The sequence below is a fragment of the Lactuca virosa genome, chromosome 4, assembly GCF_052849685.1.
Source record: "Lactuca virosa cultivar CGN04683 chromosome 4, Lactuca_virosa_CGN04683_v6, whole genome shotgun sequence".
Taxonomy (NCBI): Eukaryota; Viridiplantae; Streptophyta; class Magnoliopsida; order Asterales; family Asteraceae; genus Lactuca; species Lactuca virosa.
The window spans coordinates 161,127,650-161,152,437 of NC_136429.1; the positions used below are offsets into that span (position 1 = coordinate 161,127,650).

Genomic DNA, 24,788 nt, shown 5'->3' on the forward strand with positions numbered 1-24,788 from the left:
AAGTGGAGTAGATGAATCATCTCCCAAATGTTCTTACACATAAACAAATTAAAAGCAAATAAAACACATATAGTTAGGCAAACTAATAGAAAAGGAAAGAGAACTAAGATGTTGACGCATACAATGGTACACATTCTTTGAATGAGGGGAAGACATAAACAAAAATACCAAAAGAAGATGAAGCACAAATTATGGTACACATATTATATTTCCATGTACCCTCATTCCCATATCGTATACCTGTTGAACATAATCATAGCTTTGTACGTGAGTAGAATAACAACGTACTTTATTTATTTAATTTTTTGGAATGGCAGTTGTGACTTGTGAACGACAGAGACCGTTAATAATTGCTAAAGATGTAGAAATCAATGTGTTCCTCATGTAATTATTATTGAAATTCTTTAATAGTTTGTTTTTGAAATATACCTAATAATGAGGTAGTATTTGCCAATCACATCGTCATAATGCTTTATTGAGTTGTAAACCTTGACAATGCCACAATCATCAAAATTTCAGCCAACAAAAAACTCATAATGGGGTTTTTCAGTACAATGGAGAGGGATAAGTAAAAAAGAAACCTAAACCTGATCTACATATTCTTTGAAATGCGGCCTTAAAGAATAGAAATTTAGAAATTTATCCATAATTTGTGAATTATGTACAGATCTATAAATAAAAACCTAGATTTTAGGGGTAGAAAGTGAAAGAGATACAAAAAAATTTTGATTGTGAATAATTTGTACATTATAGTTGAGTTGTACCATGATCAAAAACAAAAACTCCTGCTGCTGCGCAAATCCACCATCGGGTACCCTTTTCACAACCCTTAATAGAATATGCAAAATATGATTACACTAACAAAATATGATTTGTATACATATACTTACATATTTTTATTTTTTCCTAATAGCAATAGAAGGTGAAAACGGCAATGGAGACGACAATGAGACGCTTTGGGTGATGCTGAAAATCGAACATTTCTTCGAGTGGTGCAGAAAATCGATGACGGTGGTCATTGGTGTCTAGATTTCGATCCAGGTCCAAGAAATAAAAAAACACACACAGTTAGAGAGATAGATAGGGACCTAGTGGTGGTTTAGATCTAGCAGTGATGGAAGAGTTAGATAGGGGAATGAAGCCCTAAATAATGTCGCACAACCTTAAATCGTCAAAGAAAACTTTGTAATCAACCTGAAATCATGAAAAAAAAAACAATTAAATCATGAATTTGTGAAGAAAAAACTTACCTAGCCAACCAATTGTGAAAGAACTGAGAGAGTCGATGCAATATAAAGCTTATTTAATATTGACCTATTCAATCGGCTTGGGATGACCGATTCAAGGGGAGATGAATTTGTTTAGTTTTAAGAGATAGGAGTGAGTTATAATAGGCGTTTTTATTATGTTATTTGACTTTTTCAAACCTTGACCGGTTAATTTTAATGCATAAATTAATTGTAAATAGTGCAATAAGGCTTGTACGACTTAAAATTCAGCATTTGACTAAAAATGTTTTATAAGGTATTAAGATATATATATATATATATATATATATATATATATATATATAATTATGAGATCAAATATTATAATTAGAAAATATAAGATAAAAGATTTATATTGTGATAGTTGTAGGAAATCCCTAGGAAGGATTAAGATAAAAGATTGCAACTATCAAATATAAGATAAAACATTTATATTGTGATAATTATAGGAAATACCTAGGAATGATTTAGATAAAATATAACAGATAAAAGATAAAAGATAAATACCTAATTAAGTTCAATGCGTTAGTGAGTTGTTAATTCATCAAAAGACCTTAATTAAATTCGGCATTCCCCAGATACCTATAATAGTTAATCTTGCGAGATCTAGAAAGATATGTATAGATCAATACAGGGTCTGACAACCCCACCTGCGATTGCTAGCTAAAATCATGACATGATAACTTGCTTATTATTCACTATTCGACGTCCGATTAAGCGTCGTGGCGGGGAACAATTATTAGTCAAATAACGTCGAATATGGGCGCTCATGGTAATGCATTAGATCACCTTAGGGTATGACTACCATTGGGACGCCTTAGAATGGTAGATAAAATACGTTAGGATCATTAGATATCCTAAAAAGATAGTAAATTATGATTAATAAATATATCCTAAAAGATACTAAGATAGGATCATCAGATATCCTAGAAGATAATAAGATATGATCGTTAGATATCCTATAAGATAGTAAGCTAGGGTTAATAAAATACTTTAGGAAATGTTTTTATAGAAGAAAAAGGATTCTTAAAATAATATAACCCAATAAAAGCCAAAAACTATAAAAACTTGTGCACTCACCAACATCATGTTGACGTTTTCAAAAATCACATGTGTTCCTAGGAAAGAGTAAGAGATCAAGTCAAAAAAGGATTATCGACATAAAGACTTGTAGATTTCGTTTAGAAAAGGTAAATGATTGGCGCTCTGTGATTTGGGAAATCTTTATACCATCACCACTCGACATTTTCTGCCATCAGCCGGGGAGGGTGTGACAATATATTTGGATAAAATACTGAAGCGTTTCAGTATGGAGAATTCCAAGAAATGAGAATTGCTCATTCATCGTACTGTTAAATTAAGTAAGACCCTCAAAGACCCAATACAAATGAAGAGATAGTTATAATGGGTCGAGTCCCGTATGCTTCGGATGTAGGATCGATCATGTATACAATGACATGTACTCGCCCTGATGTGTCTTTTGGTTTGAGCATGCTTAGTCGATTTCATGGAAATCCTGGCAGAGCCCATTGGATTGCGGTAAAGAATATTCTTAAGTATCTGCGAAGAACAAAAGACATGTTTCTAGTTCTCGACGGCAGTGATACGTTAATAGTGAGTGGTTACAACGACGTCAGATTTCAAACAGATCGAGACAACTTTTGTTCGTAATCTGGCTTGGTATTCTTATTGAATGGGGAGCGGTTACTTGGAAAAGCTCCAAGCAAGACATGGTGGCTGATTCCACCTGTGAGTCAGAGTAAATTGCAGTGAGTGAAGCATCGAAGGAAGCGGCTTAGCTAAAGAACTTTATTAGAGATCTTAGAGTCGTTCCAACTATTCAAGAACCAATGGAGCTCTTCTGTGATAAACACTAAGAGCATAGGCTTAAGAGACGATGCTAGTTTTAGTAGTTAGGTGATAATTTGAAACTTGTAACAAAATGAATGTAATTGTTTTTGGTGATAGAATAATAAAGAATTATTTATGAGTATTGTACTTCATTATTCAATTATTTATTCTTATGTTTTATTTTGCATGCTTTACTTCCTTAGTAATACGAATTATTCAAACTTCCACAGTCATTCATACTTTTGGAAGTGAGTAGTGAATTAAGTTTGTCATGAATTGATTGTAGCTTGTCAATTGAGGTTAAGACATTGCAATTGGAATTGCTATAATATTAATGAGTACGTTAAAAATATAGATTTTAAGTATTGGATAAACATGCTTAGAGATTACTTCATGGATCTTGTCACGAGTAATTATAAGAAAATAATATCTACTATTCTTCAAATGGAGATACATAAGTTGTAATTTACAAATCAGTTGTATATTGGTGTTGCGTAAACACATCAGTAACTTGATGTTATAAAACGTAGTATCATATATGATTTGGTGAGTAAAGGTTACAATTATGTAGTCAAAGTTTATTTGCTCTTTTTGCCCTAACAGGAAAAGCAATATAAGTGGGCCCCTTGGTGATTTGATGTTAACATTATACTATTGGGCCCAGCCATGACTAATTGACGTGTTCAATTTGTAGTCTAAAAAAGTCTTTACAAATCGGGAAATCGGAAAATAAATATTAGACAGTGAGATTGATTATGATCCATTTCTCATGTCCATAAGATATCATGAAGAATGAAAGAATAGTTGATCACTTATCTTAGAGCCAATGGTTGATTTGAATTAGAGTTTAGCAGTGGCTTTGGGGAGCACACTTTGTTGTTTAGTTCAAGGTCTATACTTGCAATTGTAGTTACAGACTTATCCAAGTTGGAGCCTGTTGGGTTAAAGTGTCTAAGCCAATAACTAAACTGGTATATTCTTGAATTAGAAGCAAATTCCTTTTTGGGATGCCCTCATAACTAGTAACTGAATAAAATGACTTTTAAGGAGAAGAGCTTGATTTGTTAATTTATTATGTGATTAATAAATTAATTAAAAATTAAAATAAATGATTTATTAATATATTATATGATTAATATATTAATTTGAAATAGTAATAATCAATTAAGAATTAATCAGAACTTAATTAGAATTAATTTCAGATTAATTAGAATTAATTAGAAGTGCAAGGACTTAAGCTGTGATTGTTCAATAGTTGAACGAGGGGGAATTCCAAAAGCTTCCTAGCCCTTGACGGTTTTGGGGAAGATAATTAGGGTTTCTAGAATATTCATTATAGATAAATAATGAGTTGGATAATTACCTAATTTAAGATATTATAATTATATTCAAATTAGAGTTATCTAATGTTTCTTGTTTCAACTATAAATAGACTTATTGGCCTATTATTTTCGCTCACTCCTTCCTACTCTGATAGTGCCAAAATTTTGCTTATGCCTTCTCTCTCCTCAAGTCTTCTAGTTGCTAGGGTTTTGGTACAAGCCATTAGAGGCACCCAAGCTTTTAGTTCTTGCTTCCAAGGTACTTCAAGAGGATTTTGTGTGATTATTTACTATAACAATCAAAAGGTCTGTAACCCTAATCTTATTGAATTTCGATTTCCATAGCCTTCCCTTAGGATTTCCTGATGTTCATAGATAATTGCTATCAACAGAGAAAACATAGATCCATTCTAGGTTGCATCTGAACTTAAAGGTTAAGTGTTTTCCGCTACATGTATTTTTTTATAACCTAGAAAACCCATCAAGCACGTATGATAAATATTTCATATTTGGACTGTTATGAATATCATAAACACCATAAATATATGCAACTGCACATATGCTCCTAATTCCTACCCAAGTCTTCTCAAGTCTAACCTTATATGTCCTTAATTGAGAAGTGTCTCACATACTCATTATAGGAAAATTGTCCAAGTAATGAAGGCATGTTTACCAAACATTATAGGGACTACCATACCCAAAATAATATGCTCATTACATAAGATCCACACTAAGGTAGTTAGCCTTACATACAAGTAAAGATTTATAAAATACCACCACACTCATTAAATGAGAAGTTGTATCACATACTGGTTTCGCATTACTCATGGTTACCCGTGACAGTCGTTAAGGCTACTCAAGTCTAATCTCATATACTCTAAGTTGAGGAATTTAGAAAAATAGCCTAATTTATTAATGACTCGTCCAAAAATTAGGGTTTATCAAAAAATAGAAATTTAGATTATTATTGTAACAAAATGGTTGTGTTTTAAAGAGAATAAAAAAGTAAGAGTTGTCTGATTGTTGTTGATTGAGTCAATGCATGATTGAGTCAGACTCAACCTTTTTTATTTGACATAGTAAAAGACATATCAGAGGTTGCTAATTCTGATATCAAACTATCTAAATCTAATTGAGTAAGATTCAACATCTTACCAGACCATGTAAGATACATATTAAAAACCCCTAATTTATGAACGTTATCTTGGGACCTCACCAAGGGATGTTAGCATATTTGTATATTTTAGTTGTGTATTAGCTATAATGTGTTCCATTGTATAGCTAGCTCACTTTGTATTTAGCCTTTTATTGTAATGTATCTTTTATATATTCGGTGGAATGCAATATTACGTTTCATGGGAAAATATTACACAGTTAACTCTAAGTATGAAAACACCATGTGAGTTATGTTTTTCTTTTCTATTATGTACGATTCCCATGTTAATTCTATTTAAATTTTAGTTGTGTATGATTGCTAAAGTATGCAAAAAGTGAATATAAAGCATATGTTTATGTGTTGTTTCGAGGGCAGATAATGGATACCTTTTGGTATATAGGATTATAAATAAACAATATCATGCATTTTAGAAGTTATGGCTATCCGAAGTTAAGACGAAAAAAATATAAAATAACGACGCGACTTTATGAATACCGCGATGCGCAACTAGACTACTATTATTCCATCGTGGGGACTGAACCGGACAAATAACCGATGTCATTTATTATTTTTTTAAAAAACAATTAGTTGCGGTGCGTTTTTTGATTATATACCGCACATAAATAGACACACTAAACTATCTGTAAACATTGTGTACCAAAAAACGTACAACGAATAAAATTATGTATATTAATACCGATTATTATGTGTTAAAAGTTATAAAACATTTAGGCATTACAATATAATGTTAAGTTTGAAAAAAATAAAATTTTATAAATCAAAAATTGCTAAAGAAATTCAAATTAATATTATAAAATGGCATTGATGAATTAAAAATCTCAATAACTAAAATATGTTAAGTGAAACTTCTTACAAAATTAAAGGGGTGTAATTAAAAATTCTATTAATCTTATGGCTATTTAGGAAAATGGGCATTATTTATTATTAAAATAACAATAAACAATAAAACGGAGATCAATCAATCAAAAAATTTCAGGATGATTCGTGAGTTTAAGATTTTATTCATGTATTTAAAATCACCCTAAACTATTTGTACGGTACTTCTTATCAATTCTTCAAGAATATACATGAGACCTAGTTTAACGTGAAATCACCTGTTCCTACGCAAAATCCCTATTAAAATTGGAGGCATATCTCTAGTCAAACTGCCAAGTGTTCATGAATTCATGTTTTTAACTTGACTTATTTATGATTCCACAATTTCCAATATATATATGGGGTCCTTCATATTTATCTTTTATATATTAAAAAAATTAATATGATGCGTTATCATGGATTACGTGTTTGATCGTATGACATGCTGTTAGCATGGCATCCATAAATGCAATTTCTGAGCGCAACCCAACTGCTATATTCCATTATTTCTTAAAAAGATTCAAGAAAAAAAAGAGTGTATAGCCATGGATGAAGAGAACCCGAGAAATGTTCTTGAGGTTCCTCTTATTGTTCCAAGTTCAAGAACTGAAAATGGTTGTGATCATATTAATTTAGGGGGAAGAATTAGAAGATTTAGATGGGTTAAGATAAAATCGAGCATTGTCATCTCAGATTCGATCATAGAACTAAAGCAACAACTGAAGTTAGCAGGGCCACTTTGTGTGGTGAGTCTTTTGCAGTATAGTTTGGAGATAATTTCTGTGATGTTCGTCGGTCATCTTGGAGAGCTTTCCCTTTCTGCTGCTTCAATGGCGACCTCTTTTGCTTCTGTCACTGGCTTTAGCTTCATGGTATTACTATATTTTCAATCATTATTTTATTAGTGGGTCCCACGTTTATTTATAATCGTCGTTGAACAATTCTCCGTATTTATTTGAGTTTGTCACGAAATTATTATTTGATTCTTTGTTTTGCAATTATAATTCTCTCTTTTTCCCTTTAGCATTCAGGCTTTTGATTCAAAAGATTGATAATTGGTTCTTTCGTAGGAGTATAGGACCCACATAGTAAAAAAAAAAAAAAAAAAAAAGTAGATAGATGGTAGAGAGTAGAAACCAGTGATATATATACACATGGCAAACGTCTATACGTTACGTACCCTGAAAATTTGTTTGTAGCATAAGAAAACTAGTATGGATGGAGTTATATTTTTTTTACCCATAACAGGAACCTACTTATAGTTCTTCATGGATAATGGCAATGTTCTTTATATTTTTAATGATAATAGCAACATACTTATATTTTGCTACCAATATATATAGCACTCTCCTTTATTTGTTACATATGGCTATTATGTGTAAGTAAATGTAAGAACATTGCCATTATGGGTAAAAAATGTGTGTTGTGTAAAGAAACTATAAGTACATTTCAGTTATGTGTTATATATTGCTATTACAAGAAAAAAAAATGTAATTATGATGCTACTATGGGTAAAGAAATTTAACTACATTGCTAGCTAGTATAGATAAAAGACAAAATACATTGCTATTTCCTGCAATTTACTCAAATGTTATTCCTTTTGAGTACCCTGGTTGTCCAGTAGTTGTCCTTTTTTTAACTTTTGATGCCAAATTTATATTTAGAAAATAGTAGTGTGCCTTGTGATTGATGGCATTATTGATTCATCAAATATCTTCACATTAATCTAAAAATAACTAAATCAAGTTTCTGTGATTATAATTAGCTTGGAATGGGAAGTGCACTGGAAACATTCTGTGGACAAGCTTATGGAGCAGAACAATATCGTATGCTTGGTGTACACACACAAAGAGCAATGGTTGTACTCATGCTTATGGCTATTCCTATATCCATCATATGGACTTTCACATGCACAATCTTTACTTTTTTTGGACAAGATTTAGAGATCTCAACTAAAGCTGGATCATACACACGTTGGCTGATTCCAAGTATCTTCCCTTATGGGCTTCTTCAATGTCAGTTGAGATTCTTACAAGCTCAAAGTAACACAAAAGTTTTGATGATAAGCACTGGATTAACAAGCTTAATTCACATTCTTGTTTGCTGGATTTGTGTTTTTAAGTTGGGATTAGGCTGTGAAGGGGCTGCACTTTCTTGTGCTGTTTCTTATTGGATTAATGTGTTGATTTTATCGATTTATATCAAGTTTTCTCCTGCTTTTGAAAAAACATGGATGGGTTTTTGTAAAGAAGGTGTGACAAATCTTGGCGACTTTCTTGTGTTGAGCATACCATCTGCACTCATGGTCTGGTTAGTTAGTCTGGAATGTGAATATATAGTGGTATAATTTTCTTCAATGTTTTTGATAATCGAGTTCAATTTTATGAGATGCATAGGGGTTGTAAATTGTAATTTAGCATTGTGTTTGTTTTAGAAAAGAAACTAATGTGATTTATGTTTATGTATTAGCCTGGAGTATTGGTCTTACGAGTTCCTCGTGTTCATGTCTGGTCTTCTTCCAAATCCAAAACTTGAAACTTCAATGATGTCTGTCAGGTATGTTATTAAGTTGTCCCAAGTAGATCACATATGAAATGATGTTAATGTGTCATATTTTGTTGTTGTAATTTGTTTTTTTTTCCGGGATAATCACATGACCACCTTTATGTCCATCAATTTTGCAAATGTGTCCAGTTGTGAATTGTGATATATAATGTTTTTTGAATCACCACTAAAAATCTTTAGAAGATTAAGAAAAATTTCAAAGAAAATTAAATATTGCAAAATAGACATATATATATATATATATATATATATATATATATATATATATATATATATATATATATATATATATATATATATATTGTGAAATACTCGACTACACATTCACATAATATATGCTAAGTATAGTGTTTTTCTTCGAATTTTTTTGAAGGTTTTTTGGGGTTAGGATCCTTAAAAGAATAATTTCGCAATTAGCAATGCCACCGTTTGAGAATTTTTTGTGTAAAAGATAAAAGAGTTAAATAAAGGGTAAAAAAAAGTGGTCGTTTTGTTAAATACACCATCTTCTTTTGGTATTTTTAAAATTATCCTTTTCTTGTGTGCAGTCTCACTACAAGTTCAGTGATCTTCAGAATTCCTTACGGATTTGGGAGTGCAGTAAGGTACATCTACTACAAAATAAAATAATAAATGCAAAATAAATATCTTAAAAAAGTATATGTTTGTGTTTTTTACTCATTTATATCGGATTAATTTATGTGAAGCACGAGAGTTTCAAACGAATTAGGAGCTGGGAAACCAAAGGCTGCACAGCTTGCAGCACGAGTTGTGATCTTTTTAGCCATTACAGAAGGAGTTCTCATAAGCTTACTTTTAGTTGCTATTCGACATATCTGGGGCTATTTATTCACCAATGAAGAAGAAGTTGTGAGTTATATGTCTTCAATCATGCCTGTTCTTGCATTATCCAACTTCATGGATGGAATTCAAGGTGTTCTCTCAGGTAAAAAAGCGTCAACCTTCTGATACTTAATGCACCCAAACTTGCAAAATCAGAATCTTTAAGGTACAAATGATTATTTAATTCCGAAAAAAAAGGTACTGCAAGAGGATGTGGGTGGCAAAACATCGGTGCAATTGTGAACCTTGGAGCATATTACATCGTTGGTCTTCCTTGTTCAGCCATCTTGACTTTTTTACTGCATTATGGAGGAATGGTAAAAGAGAAAAAAAAATTATATGTTCTTTTTTTTTTTAAACTATATATTTTCCTGCAAGCCGTACACAAAGTACAATTTTTTTCAATGCAGGGACTCTGGATGGGGATCATAGGAGGGAGTGGTCTACAAGCAATAGTTTTCTTGGTCATTACTATGCGCACCAACTGGGAACAACAGGTACATGTACATGTTCCAGTTAGTGCATGTCAAATACCTATCTCTACATATATAGAATTTCTATGTAGTTGTAAACTTCATTACTAAATCAATAAACCTTTATAGTGGGCTTGTAGAATAAATGGTTACCGTGGTTTTTCATTTTATTTGGTTAAGGTCTAAACTTTTGAAAAGTTATAGACTTGGTCATTTTCAATAAGTTTTGTTGTGATTTTGGTCCCTCTTCCGTTAACTTTAACAACTTTGTTGTTAACTTTTTAAAAATGACTATTTTACCCTCAGGGACCATTTCTGCAACCAAACTACAATGATCATTTCTACATATCTTCTTTTTATTTTTATTGAATTATTATATATTAATAAATGTTATATTTAATATATGTTATTTATATATTAATAAATAGTATTTTATTAGATTATTAATTTCTTTTAATTATTTTTTTTAATTTCTTTGTTATCGGATATTTTAATTGGATTATTATATATGAATAAATATTATTTTTAATATATAATATTATATATTAATAAATATTATTATATTTGATTATTAATTTATTTTAGTTAATTTTTTTATTGGATTATTATATATTATAAAATAATTATTTTTAATTTATAATATTTATATCCTAATAAATACTACATTATCAGATTATTAATTTCTTTCAGTTAATTATTTTAATTCTTTTTTTTTATTAGTTCTTTTTTATTGGAATATTACTTTTAGTTTATTATTTTTTTATATAATAAATATTATTTACTATATTGTTAATTTATTTTTATTGTATAATATTAATCTTTTTAATTTTATTAGTTCCACCATAAAGTTATCAAAATACGATAAAACGTCGCCTGCTCATCAATTAAAATCGTCGAGACCACCACCAAAAATCTTCATCGAATGTCCGACGAAACCCTACTAACTTTTTCCATCCTAGCCACCTACGATAATATTTTCACAATCCGCTGAAATCCTTCATATCTCACACAATGCGCAACAAATTCCTATAAATATTAAAAGCGGTTGTGGTGATCGGGTGATGGTAGTGATGTTATCGCACGTGACTACCGTCATCATTTGTTGTAAAAGGTTGGTGGGTTTCTGTCCGATCTCCGATGAAGATGTTTTGTGGTGATCCTGACTATTTTTGATGATGAGAGGCAACACTTTTACGTGTTTTGGCGACTTTGTGGTGGAACTAATAAAATTAAAATGAATTAATAGTATAAATTAAAAATAAACTAATAAACTAATAATCCAACAAAATAATATTTATTATATATAAAATAATAAATTAAAGTAATATTCCAATAAAAAAGAATTAAAAAAATTAACTAAAAGAAATTAATAATCTGATAATATAATATTTATTAGGATATAAATATTATAATATAAAAATAATATTTATTAATATATAAATATTATATATTAAAAATAATATTTATTCATATATTATAATCAAATTAAAATATTCGATATCAAAGAAATTTAAAAAATTTAATTAAAAGAAACTAATAATGTAATAAATTAATATTTATTAATATATAAATAGAATATATTAAAAATAATATTTATTAATATATAATAATTCATTAAAAATAAAAAGAAGATATGTAGAAATGGACCTTGTAGTTTGGTTGCAGAAATGGTCCTTGATGGTAAAATAGTTATTTTAAAAAAGTTAACAGTCAAGCCGTTAAAGTTAACGGAAGAGAGACCAAAATCACAACAAAACTTGTTGAAAACGACCAAATCTGCAACTTTTCAAAGGTTTAGACCTTAACCACATAAAATGAGAAACCAGACCACTTTAACTTTACAGTTTTGTCTTTATCTATATTGATTTTACAGTTTTGTCATTATCTATATTGATATATAAGTACTGTAATTTGTATTTAAATTCGTTCTTACAACTTTATTTCAGGCAATAAATGCACGGATTCGGGTGTGTGGTGGCAGCTAGCCGAAGCGATAGACATGACTCAAGAAATGATATTTATTCGCTGGCGTTGTCCCACTAATGTGATTGATAAGTGGTAAGAAAAACTTGATTTCCATTAGTAAGAAAAACTTAGATGCTTCAAAATGTGAATAGAAGTTTGATGATGGGTACTAATTTAGCTCTTGGATTTTCTCTCCACAGTTTCTGTGTGGATTTATGTAATCTTTCTATCAAAATTGCAGATTTAAACCTTCTTTAATAGCAAGCATTTGATTGATTCATCTGCTGCCTCTCAGGTAGCTTGGATTTTGGTGAAAGTATAGATTACAATTTCTTTGATGACATATAATATTAGGGAACACCTTTAATCGTATGGAAAATACTTCACACAACCATGATAACAAAAGTCTTTTTTATTGAAAGGCAAAATCTATATTACAATATATACTATAATACTTTTAAACGAATATGAGACAATATTTAATGGATGTCTACTTCTCTAACATGAGAAGTTGGTAGACCTATATGAAAATCATTAAATGCCGAATGTTCGACCTAGACAACTTATACAAACAACAATAAAATAATCTAATAAAATTGGTTGGTTTGAAATATGACAACGCTATTGGAGAAATTTTTTCAAACCATAACTTTTTCAAAAAGCTTGTTAATTAACAAGCTTGACCAAGTGTTTTTCAAAGATTTGGTTGCTCTATTGGTTTTCAACCAATTGTAAATAGATATTTATACCATGTGAGACCCGTGTATTACACGGGGTGATTTAAAAAAAAATCAACATTAAAGTGTAAACATAAAATATTTTTTTAATATACCACTTTAAAATAAGAAAGGAATAACGTATTTATTCCAATTTAATATCGTATATATGATATTTAATATTTGTATATGACTTTAATCAATGGCGGAACCAATTAGTTGGCAGGGGTAGCAGGGGTAGCACGTGCTACCCCTCACTTCTCTCTACATATGTTAAAAAATTGGATTTTTATTATATAAACATATAGTGTTTAATAGTGCTCTAGTCTAAGTAAAAAGTTCAAAGCTCTAAACTATTTCCAGTTAATGAATGACCACTAAATTAATGGAGCCGCCCACTTGCCGGTGTAATGCATACAATATTTCTGCAAAGGAAAAAATGCATGGACAAGACAAAGAGCTTATTTGGCATCTAGGCTTCTTCTTCCGAATATCTCACAGCTAGGCTAGGCTAATTGCTTATTTGGCTTGGTTTCTGTTTTTCAGAATGAAATAAGTATCATTTATTAATTAGTTTACATTGATTTTTAATGTTTTTTATTTTAGTTTAAGTTGGTTGTTCAAATCAAAATAAAAAATTAGCTAATTAGTTATTTTGTTTGTAGGGTTTTATTGGAAATCTTTTTAAAAGAAAATTGGATGTTGGCAATGGTAGTAGTGATAAAAGTGGTGTAGTGTATTCGAAAAATGGATAAACGAAGATGTCAACTTTAAAATATAAAACTTTTGGACTAGTTTGGTATATCTAATGCAATCATATTTAAAAAAATAATAATAAGACTTATTATCATTTATCAAGAAATCTTTGTGCTACCCCTAACAAAAGTTTCTAGTTCCGCCAGTAACTTTAATCTTAAAAATTGAAACAAACCAAAAATTGACAAGTGGATAATATTTATTTCAAAAATACCACAAAATGACAAGTGTCAAAATTTATTAAAGATTGACATGTGGCAAAAAAAAACTTCGTTTATTAAGGAGAATAAATAAATAAGCAATTTAAAAAAGTTCTTGTTCTATTATGGAGATAAAATGAACGTTTTAATAAAAAAGTTCCATCAAAAACTTTGCGAGTATTTCAACATTGGTTAATTTATTACATATGTACAAAGTGAGTGTCCAACAGTCCCACAATGATCTTTCCACAGGATATGGGTTGTTAGAGAGGTGGGTGTGACGTGTTATTAGGAGAAAAAACAAGGAAACGACGTTAGCAAATGTTATGGTGGTAACGGGAAGCAACGAGAATGTCTTTAACACGCAATAACGGGAGGGAGGAGCGGTGTTCATTGGCGTTATCACGTGTTATTAGGCACAATAACTGCCCACTCCGAGTAGTCTTATGAATTCTGATTTCCACTTTCCAGACGAGGATAAAGCCTTTTTGGAAGCAAACACCAGCTTCATCGATGAATGTACCATATCTACGGGTATGCCAAAGCTTTTCCGAGTGGGGAAAAAAGATAGCTTTTTTTTATTTATTTATTTATTTTTTTTTTTTGCTTTCGACTTCAATAATGCAAAATGTACAATAAATTATCAGATGATTAAAGCGTAATTAGATCCACTAGGCCTAATTACTGAGTCACCATCTGTACTAGGCTAGTCAAATCGCACGTTATGCATCATGCATGATCAGTCTTTAAAAGTAATGTGATTTTATGTATCTTTTAGATTCAAATATTGTCAACTTTTACAAAACTCTCCATGTCTTTTTCTCCCCATATATTGCACCCCTTTTTCCGAAATCAAGTGCCACCAAACATCTCATTCTCCATGTAACCGAGGAGAGAAAATTGAAGAGAAATGGACTCCAAACCGCTTATCGGGTCTTCTCTTATAATCCAAAACTCGAAATACAGATTCGAGTTTGATCATGTAACCGAGGTTTTCACAGAACTGAAGCAACAACTGATGTTAGCAGGCCCTTTTATTCTCGTTAGCTTTCTTCAGTACAGTTTTCTGCTAACATCAATCATGTTCATAGGCCATGCATCTTGGAGAGCTTGCTCTCTCCGGTGCGTCTATGGCCACATCTTTCGCCAGTGTCACGGGTTTCTCCTTCATGGTAACAAAAAGATCTGTTGTGTTTCCTTTTATGGGTCATTTCTGTATATATAGTTAACTGATTCATTTTATTTCTTATCAGATGGGCATGGGGAGTGCATTGGAAACATTGTGTGGGCAAACTTATGGTGCAAAACAGTATCATATGCTTGGTGTACACTTGCAAAGAGCCATGGCAATACTGATGCTAATGGGTATCCCAATTTCTCTGATTTGGGCATCCACGGGACAAATCTTTACGTATTTTGGACAAGATTTGGAAATCTCAGAACAAGCTGGGAATTACGCACATTGGTTGATCCCCAGCATCTTCCCATACTGTCTACTTCAATGTCAGATAAGATTCTTGCAGACTCAAAACAACACGAAGCCTTTAATGATAAGCACAGGATTTGCAAGCCTACTTCATGTGTTATGTTGTTGGATCTTGGTTTCCAAATGTGGGTTTGGTAGCTCGGGTGCCGCTCTCTCGGTTGCCATCTCGTACTGGATTAATGTGCTGATTTTGGGTCTTTATATCAAGTTTTCACATACCTGTGAAAGAACATGGCTCGGGTTTCCTATAGATGGTGTTCGTGATCTTGCCGGATTTCTTGCTTTAGGAATACCTTCAGCTCTCATGGTCTGGTCAGTTTCAACTCAATGCTGCTTGTTTTTTTCGCCATCTTTTCCGGTCTTTATTGTTAAAAATTTAAAGATACCTTCTTTCGGTTCTTTTTTTCATCATATATAAAAGCTTGGAGTATTGGTCGTATGAGTTTTTGGTTTTACTCTCTGGAATCCTTCCAAATCCAAAGCTAGAAACATCGATGATGTGTATCAGGTGCATATGCATTGCATGCAAACCCTGTTTTCTTTCACTTAAAGATTCAGCTTCATATATACTTCATACTAACATTTCAAATCTTCTTTAATTCTCTAAGTCTTAGTACAATCTCATTGGCCTACAGAATCCCCTTCGGTTTAGGCAGTGCAGTCAGGTATATATATACTCTTAATAGGTCTATACCTTTCTAGTATATATATACTATAGTTACTTACTGACATTTATGATTTATGGCGCTAATTAACAGCACCAGGGTCTCAAATGAACTTGGAGCAGGAAAACACGAAGCGGCGGAATTAGCGGTATGGGTTGCTTTATCACTAGTTGTCACAGAAGTACTCTTGATTGGATTGCTTTTAGTGGTGGCTGGTGGCGTTTGGTCTAAGTTGTACACCGGTGAAGCTGAAGTTGTGAGCTATATGTCGGTAGTTATGCCTGTACTCGCTTTATCAAACGTCATGGATGGAATCCAAGGTGTACTATCAGGTTAGACTAATATATACAGATTAAAGATGTCAATGAAACATGAACCATGAACCCCAAATCAAAGGTGTTGCGAGAGGATGTGGTTGGCAGAAGATCTGCACGTTGGTGAATTTAGGAGCTTATTACCTCGTCGGCCTTCCTTTCGCCATGGCTCTGACATTTGTGTACGGTTTGGGAGGGAAGGTGATGTCATTTCTTGTTAGCTTTTTATTTATTTATTATTATTATTTTTTTTATAGTGAGCTTGATTTTAATGAATTTGTTTGCAGGGTCTGTGGATGGGGATTATTTGTGGGAGTGGGGTTCAAGCAGTGCTGCTTTTAATAATCACGGCTTGTACGAACTGGGAAAAAGAAGTAGGACATCAAGTTCTTGACTTATGTATATAATTAAAGCTTCTTATCTTCTTCTAAAGTCTCACATTCACCAAGATACTTGTAGTTCTTGATTTTCTTTTTAGAAAAACTCAACTTAAAACACCGAGGACTCCAACTTACCACATGTAAGCATCCCAACTTATCACGCATAGGAGCCAACCACATCAGCTAAATACTACACACTCACCGGTAGGAAAAGAGAGATAGAGGGGAGTGATAGAGAGGGAATAAGAGAGAGATTGTGATTTGTGAAGGTAGTTGGAGTCATGAGAACTCACATCACCACCATGCTGGGTCCCCCTCCCTCCCAACTAACACATCAACCCACTTCCATATCATCATATGCTTAAAAAATACCCACCATTCCGTTTAGTCTTAGGATGAAAGAGACTGTCTCTAGCCGTTGTAGAACTCCCAGTCCCCTATACAATGAGATGATGAAATGCCAAAGCTTTTACGATTCATCACTTAAAAAATATGTTTTGATTTTTATAACATTCGTTATGATTCATTTTCTTCAATTAAAATATAGAGTACAAAAGTAAAATAAATGTCTTTTTAAAAAGATGAATCAAAAAAATAAAATTAAATAAACAGAAAAGTTGCTAATAACATTCGCCACAAAAGAGGAAAAGGAAAATATATTCCAAACTAAGATAGGATAAAAATATAATAATCCTCTACACTTAGAGAAATATACATATAATGCTAACATCTACTAATGTTTTGCAGGCGAAAAAAGCGATGAATGGGGTGTATGATAGCAACATTCCAACGCGTTTGGTCTCATGAGGTTGTATTTGCAACATACTTGGTCTTTAATTGGTAGTTATTTTAGGATCTTGATTATATTATAGAAAAACCAATCGGTAAATGAGGATTTCTATTGGTTTAACGATTATGACATGTTATAAGTTTATAAGTTTAAATGTATTGATAGCATGTATTTAAAGAATTATTTTTGGTTTGATGATGGGTGCCCTTGTGACATCATACAAGTGTATATATGGTTCTCAGAAGTAGGGGTGCAAACGAATCAAATTAGTTGTGAGTTACTTGGAATCAACTCGCTAAAAGTTTGATTGGAAATCGATTTTAAACGAGTTTGAGCCAAGATCGAGCATAAGATTAAGCTTGTTTATTAAACGAACTCCAGCTCTAAGTCTGTGATACTAAGCCCGATTAGGCCCGCGGGTCTAAACAAGCCTACATATATACAATATAAAATTTTGAATTATATTTTTATATATTAAAATAAGTAATTATTTAAAAAACACTATTTTAGGGAATTAGATATACCGAGTCATTCCAAAACCCAGTTTGAGCATGTATAATGTTAAATGATTTGGAGCCCAAAAAATTTTAAACAAGCCGAGTGCGGTCAGGCTCGTTTGCTTCCCTATTGAGAAGTGTAGGTTAATGTTATGCTTGCTAGCAAAAAAATTTATATTGAAATTAATATCATTCTAAAATAAAATAAAAACAATTGTCTTGACAACTTTATGGAAATAAAACTATTTCTTCTCAATAAAGATTGACTTTATATTATTTATATGCTGTTAAAAATTGTTGTAATATATATCCTACTTTGCTATATTTTAAAAATTACATATTCTATGTTGATACGTCATGGAAAATTGCACCACATATTGTATTTTATCGAACCACATCACATAATCTTTTTGCATAAACAACATCACTATAAACTCCATTTTCATGGCATTTATCTATCAATAACTTCCGTAAGATTACTATATAAAACTATGTGACTACTTTTATAAGAATGTAAAATAAGAACATACGAGAATTAGTCAATTAGGTTGGCAAAGGGAACGATTGTTATTTAACTAAAATCAGGAAAAACCATGAAGCTTTAAAGAACACATTATCGTCCAAGCCACCATGCCGAATACAAGCTCGAGAATATTTTATAATTCAAATCATATCATCTCCTTACAGTCATGTTCCACTATATAAGATTTCTCCCGAACCATATAACTAATTGATGTAATCACTTCCCTATATGTGGCTTGTGTATCCTATTATAAACTTTCTAGAATGTGGGTTTATTGGGATGCTCAATAGAAGGATTGGACTTAGAATTCTCATTGATGGTCGCCTCTTAAAGAATTTTCATTTTTAAAGACATTTTTCATAAAGTAAATAAATAATCAAACTTTGTTTCCAAGACAAAACAATAGAAATCAGAGTATCAAAATCATCTTTCAAAATATAAATCAGTAGAAGATGTGTACGATCACGTCTTCCCCTTGTCCCGATCATTTGAAGTACCAGAAAACATTTAAATCCACAAATGTAAGTCAAAGCATAGTGGTTTTCCCAAAATACCCCACACAACAATACATATATAATGCATGCACACCAGGCCTACAGCACAAGGCCGGACCGCTCCCGAGCCTACAACATATAGTTGGATCGCTCCCGGGTATGTTGGCCTACAACACAAAGCAGTACCGTCTCAACCCAACCACACTATGTCGACATATGCACCAAAAAAATACCAAGAAAGCATATGTAATCATAGCAGATCTAACAGTCTAACAGATCACTACAACATAACAACATCCTGATCCTACATACAAGGACACATACTGCAGTACAAAGTATAATGAGAAAACTCACATCGCAGTCTAGCATACAACCGCACTACTCACAGATCCAATAAATGGTACTGCAGGTCACCTATACAACAATCAGGGATCAAATCTTAAACTACAACCCAAAACCCCTAAATTGGCCTAAAGTCGAACTTTGTCAAAAAGTCAACAGTCAACAGTCAAAATCTCCTAGCCGACCGCCACGTTGTGACCGAGATTTTATCACTTCGTGGGGGTCTCAAGACAAAACAGTCGCGGATAATATCTTTTCTCATGTCGTGAACGCCAATCATTCACGTTGTGAGAACTATTATGGCCTTCTTAATGCATTGAGTTCTTAATCACTAAGGCTACTTATCTGTAACATCCCAAAAATTAAGACCAAAAATTTCATTTTAATTATAATAAAAACCATCAACCCAAACGTGTTTTATAAAACCATACAAGAAAATCAGAGTATGTCAAACGACCAATCTAATACATCAGAGCTATATAAATCGGAAATCATAGTGTGTGTGTGTGTGCAATGCGGTCATCTCGAGCTCTTCCCCTTCGAACCAAAAGTACCTGAAACATAAAGTGAAAACCGTAAGCACGAAGTTTAGTGAGTTCCCCAAAACACAAAATACCATACATGTCAAACATATAATGGGCCCCGCCCAACATCGATCCCCGCTCAGAACAGATCTGTCAGTAATATGATATGGGCCCCGCCTCATCACATTCATCAGGGCCCACCTGTCATTGGGCCCCGCCCGGTATACATACAAACACATAAACACATGTAAGAATCACAAAGATAAATAACATACAATACACTCATTAGTCCCCGCCTGGCATCGGGCCCCGCCCTGTATACATATCAGATAACATACATGCAAGAGTCACGCAGACAACTAGCATCCTAATCATAATAAACCATGGAACGACATTAGTACCTTTGATCCGCCAAGCACAGTGAGGAAACACACCTCAAGCTGCTGAATATCTCAGATAAAAGCCCGGACTGCTGGTCCGGAAAATCCTCGCGCTAGCATCAACAAATAAGACCCAATTAATAATTGGTCCACAACCCATAGTTGGAATCCTAGTCTAGTTGTCCATCACTCAGGGTAAAAGTTCATTTTACCCTTTCCTCACTTAGCCCAAAATCCGAGGCCCAATCCACTAGCACCAAAAAGCCCAATATGGCCCAACTTCCTAAATGGGCCCAAAACCCATCATGGGCCTAATCCAAAAAGACCCAAAGCCTAATAATGCCCCAAGGTCAAAAATACTATTGGCCCAACAAGGACCAAACCCTAAAATTCCAAGTATGGCCCAAAATGTGAAATTCAACAAAAAGTCAAACTGCTAAGTACGCACGGCGTACTCAGACTTACACCCAGCGTACTCCTTCCGGGGCCAATACGCATAGCATATGAGTTGGGTACACCCAGCGTACTCCATAGACAACCAACCCTTCCATTAAGAACTTAATCGGTTAAGTCACTAAGCCAAACTCACATATTTGATCCTAAATGGTGTCTTAACACGTAAATTTGGTAACTTTACACACTTTCATGACTTAATGGGGCCCAAAACTCAAAAAGAACCATAAGAGTAACTCTAACTCATGCATGGGCCAAGATGACTTATCAAGATTGCATTTTTATGAACAAGGGACCTCAAAAATGCCAAAATCTACCATCCCTAGCTTCCAGAGTAGCTCATACTCTCAAGCATGGCTTAAAGGACCATAAGAAGCATAAAACAAGCCCTAACTAGATCTAACCAAAGGATTTATTAGGTTAGGAGCTTTATACCTCAAATAGCTTGCAAAGTTGATGAAGATCCTGGATCTTCAAGCTCCAAGTCCACCAAAGCTTCACTTCCTACAAGGGGCACAAAAACACCACAAAAATCACATAAAGGCTCACAAACACTCAATGAAGATTAGGGTTTCATTTTTAGGGTTTGGAGAAGTGGAGGCTGGTCATAAGAAACCCCAAAGGCAACTTAAGGTGTTTAAATATGGCATAAACCTTAAAAATAGGGTTTATCCCATCTGATAGTACGCCCTGATTACTCCTATGTACGCCCAGCGTACGTGGGCGCCTCCACGACCATCTAAGGAGCCAGTACGCACAACATACTTATAGAGTATGTCCATCGTACTCGGCTAGGGACCATTTCGCAAAGATTTTAAAAATGAAGGGCTTAAGGGAAAAACCTGGAAATGCAGTGTTACAATTCTCCCCCACTTGAATCAGACTTCGCCCTCGAAGTCCGCTGTCGTAAATAACTCTGGGTAATGCTCCCTCATCTCGTCTTTAGGATCCCACGTCCATTGTGAACCCTTGTGGTGCTGCCACTGGACTTTCACCAACTCAACAACCTTGTTCCTCAAGGTTTTCGTCTTCCGGTCAAGGATCGTCACTGGTCTCTGGATATAATTCAAGCGATCGTCCACCTGAATATCCTCCAATGGAACCACCACGGAATCATCAACCAAACACTTCCGTAGCTGAGAGACATGAAATGTGCTATGGATCTGACTAAGCTCCTCGGGAAGATCCAAGCGATAAGCAACCCGGCCCACCCGGGCCAAAACCCTGAAAGGACCAATGTACCTGGGGCCCAACTTGCTCCTCTTCCTGAATCGGATAACACTTTTTCCAAGGCGACACCTTCAGGTGAACCATATCCCCAACCTGGAACTTTAGGTCCAATCGGCGTTTGTCGTCATAGATCTTCTGTCGACTCTGTGTTGTCTGAAGTCTACCCCGAACCTACTGAATCAACTCAATAGCCTTGAGTACCACTTTAGTACTCCCCACGACTCGCTGACCGACCTCATCCCAACATATCGGGTTCCCGCACTTCCTCCGATAGAGCATCTCAAAAGGAGGTCGTTCGATTCTGGCGTGATAACTATATGAAAACTCTGCCAAAGGAAGATATGGATCCCAACTCCCACTGAAGTCCAATACACATGCCCACAGTATATCCTCCAGATTTTGGATAGTCCTCTCACTCTGTCCGTCAGTCTGCAGGTGGGAAGTCGTGATGAAATGCAGACGAGTACCCAACTCCTCATGAAACCTCTTCCAAAACCTGGAAGTAAACCGGACATCTCTGTCTGAAACCACAAAAACCGGAACCCCATGACATGCCACAACCTCCCTAATGTAAATGTCGACCAACTTCTTGGCGGAGATTATCTCCTGAATCGGAATGAAATGTGCGCTCTTGGTCAATCGATCCACGATGACCCATATCGAATCCACTCTGCACGTTGTCCATGGCAACTTTATGATGAAATCCATGGTAATCTCTTTCTATTTCCAAACAGGAATGTCTAACGGTTGCATCTTTCCGTGAGGTCACTGATGATTGGCCTTGAATTTCCTACAAGTCAAGCACCTCTTCACATGTCGTGCCACATCCCGCTTCATACAGTGCCACCAATAATCAGGATGGATATCTCTATACATCTTTTTTGCTCCGGGATGGATAGAGAACCTCGACTTGTGCGCCTCCTCCATCAGAACCTGATGCGCACCACCCCAATAAGGAACCCACACCCTCCGATGGAGAGTCAATAACCCTCGGTTATCATAATCGAAGGAAGCCACCTGACCCTCTATACGCTCACTCTTCTGATGCTCTTCCTTCATAGCCTCAACCTGAGCCTCTCGAATATGCTCCAAGAATGGAGTAATCACTGTCATCCTCAAACACACATCCCTGATCGGAGCCGCGACCGCCTTACGAATGAGAGCATCGGCCACCACATTGGCCTTCCCCGTATGGTAAAGGATCTCACAATTGTAATCCTTCACTACATCCAACCACTGACGCTGCCTCATGTTCAGATTCGGTTGATCCATCAGATACCTCAGGCTCTTGTGATCCATGTAAATAGTACAGTAGACCCCATAGAGGTAATGTTGCTAAATCTTGAGGGCAAACACCATAGCCCCCAACTCCAAGTCATGCATCGGATAATTCGCCTCATAAGGCTTCAACTACACCCAAACTCGTGATCGACACATCACAATAAACCACAAAATCCTCAACACCCTCTGGCAGGGTCAGAATCGGCGCCTCACACAATCTCTGTCTCAGGGTCTCAAAAGTTGCTTGTTGCTCAAGTCCCCAGTGAAAAGTGACAATCTTCTTAGTCAATCGAGTCATAGGAACCGCTATCTTGGAGAAATCCTAAATGAATCTCTGATAATAGCCTGCTAGACCAAGGAAACTCCCAATCTCAGATGGAGACTTCGGAACCTCCCGTCTCATAACTGCCTCGACCTTGGCCAGATCGACCAGAATACCGTTCTGGTTGACAAGGTGTCCCAGAAACTGCACCTCACGCAACCAAAACTCACACTTGAAGAACTTTACATACAGTTCATGATGGGTTTTGGGCACTACATCAATCATATGGTGTACATGCAAACCCTAAAGCTTTGGATCTAGTTTGTCTAATGAACATGCAATAATCATCCAAAGCTCATAAACCCTAGATCTAGCATATAATAATCGATATCATCATAATAAAAGGGTTTAGATCATACCTTGATTGTTATGTAGCAATAACAATCACAACCCTTTTTGATCTTGACTCTTGAAAGCTTAGTGCCTCAAATGTTGCCCCTGTAATGGAATCACAAACACCATGAGCAACAAGATGACTTAGGAGAAGGAGGAAGAGGCACAAAAAAGTCTAAGAACCCTTAGGGATTACTTCCACACATTTTTGGGGCCTTAGGGGTTCCTTATATAGTTAGGCTATTAGGGTTATCAAACAAGGAAACCCTAATTTGACTGCTTAAGCTTTAAGCAGCCCATAGACTCCCTCCTTAGAAGCCTTGGACGAATTCTAATGGGTTTCCCCATAGATTGCGTCCACTCCAACTTCTATGGAGTCCATTAGCCCAATTATGCAATTATCTTATAATTACAGTATCAGTCCCCTTTATTTAATTAATCTCTTTTAGCCATAAAATTAATTCTTAATTAATTCTTTACTAATATTAATTAAACAATATGATTTCTCTTTTAACATATTATTCTTATAATATATTAATAAATCATAATTAATCACCTTTCTCCTTAGTTTATCCTATTAGTTGCTATGGTGAAGGCAACCCAAAAGGACCATGCTCGTAATCGGGTCAAGTACATACCAAAATAGTCATGGGCTTAGACATCTAATTCAACAGTTAACAGTCTCTCCCTCCTCAAGGTCTCTAATATCTCCCTCAAATGCTCTTTATGCAGCTCCTGGGTCTTAGAATAGACACGGATGTCATCAATAAACACAATCACAGA

The 24,788-nt window shown here is 34.2% G+C and overlaps 1 protein-coding gene and 1 pseudogene across 2 annotated transcripts; both read left to right on the forward strand.

Moving 5' to 3' along the window:
- The first annotated feature begins 6,992 nt into the window (after positions 1-6,992).
- LOC145168586 (protein DETOXIFICATION 16-like) lies at positions 6,993-12,599 on the forward strand. The gene is made up of 8 exons (XM_079087365.1): positions 6,993-7,345; positions 8,239-8,783; positions 8,943-9,029; positions 9,587-9,643; positions 9,746-9,984; positions 10,080-10,198; positions 10,292-10,378; positions 12,301-12,599. The coding sequence occupies exons 1-8, from the start codon at positions 7,019-7,021 to the stop codon at positions 12,337-12,339; spliced, it is 1,500 nt and encodes a 499-aa protein (XP_078943491.1). The 5' UTR covers positions 6,993-7,018; the 3' UTR covers positions 12,340-12,599.
- Positions 12,600-14,799: 2,200 nt separating this feature from the next.
- LOC145168587 (protein DETOXIFICATION 16-like) lies at positions 14,800-17,775 on the forward strand (annotated as a pseudogene). Its single transcript, XR_013741945.1, has 8 exons — positions 14,800-15,163; positions 15,245-15,789; positions 15,899-15,985; positions 16,086-16,142; positions 16,236-16,474; positions 16,539-16,657; positions 16,744-16,830; positions 17,584-17,775. The product of XR_013741945.1 is annotated as a protein DETOXIFICATION 16-like (transcript).
- The last annotated feature ends 7,013 nt before the right edge of the window (positions 17,776-24,788 follow it).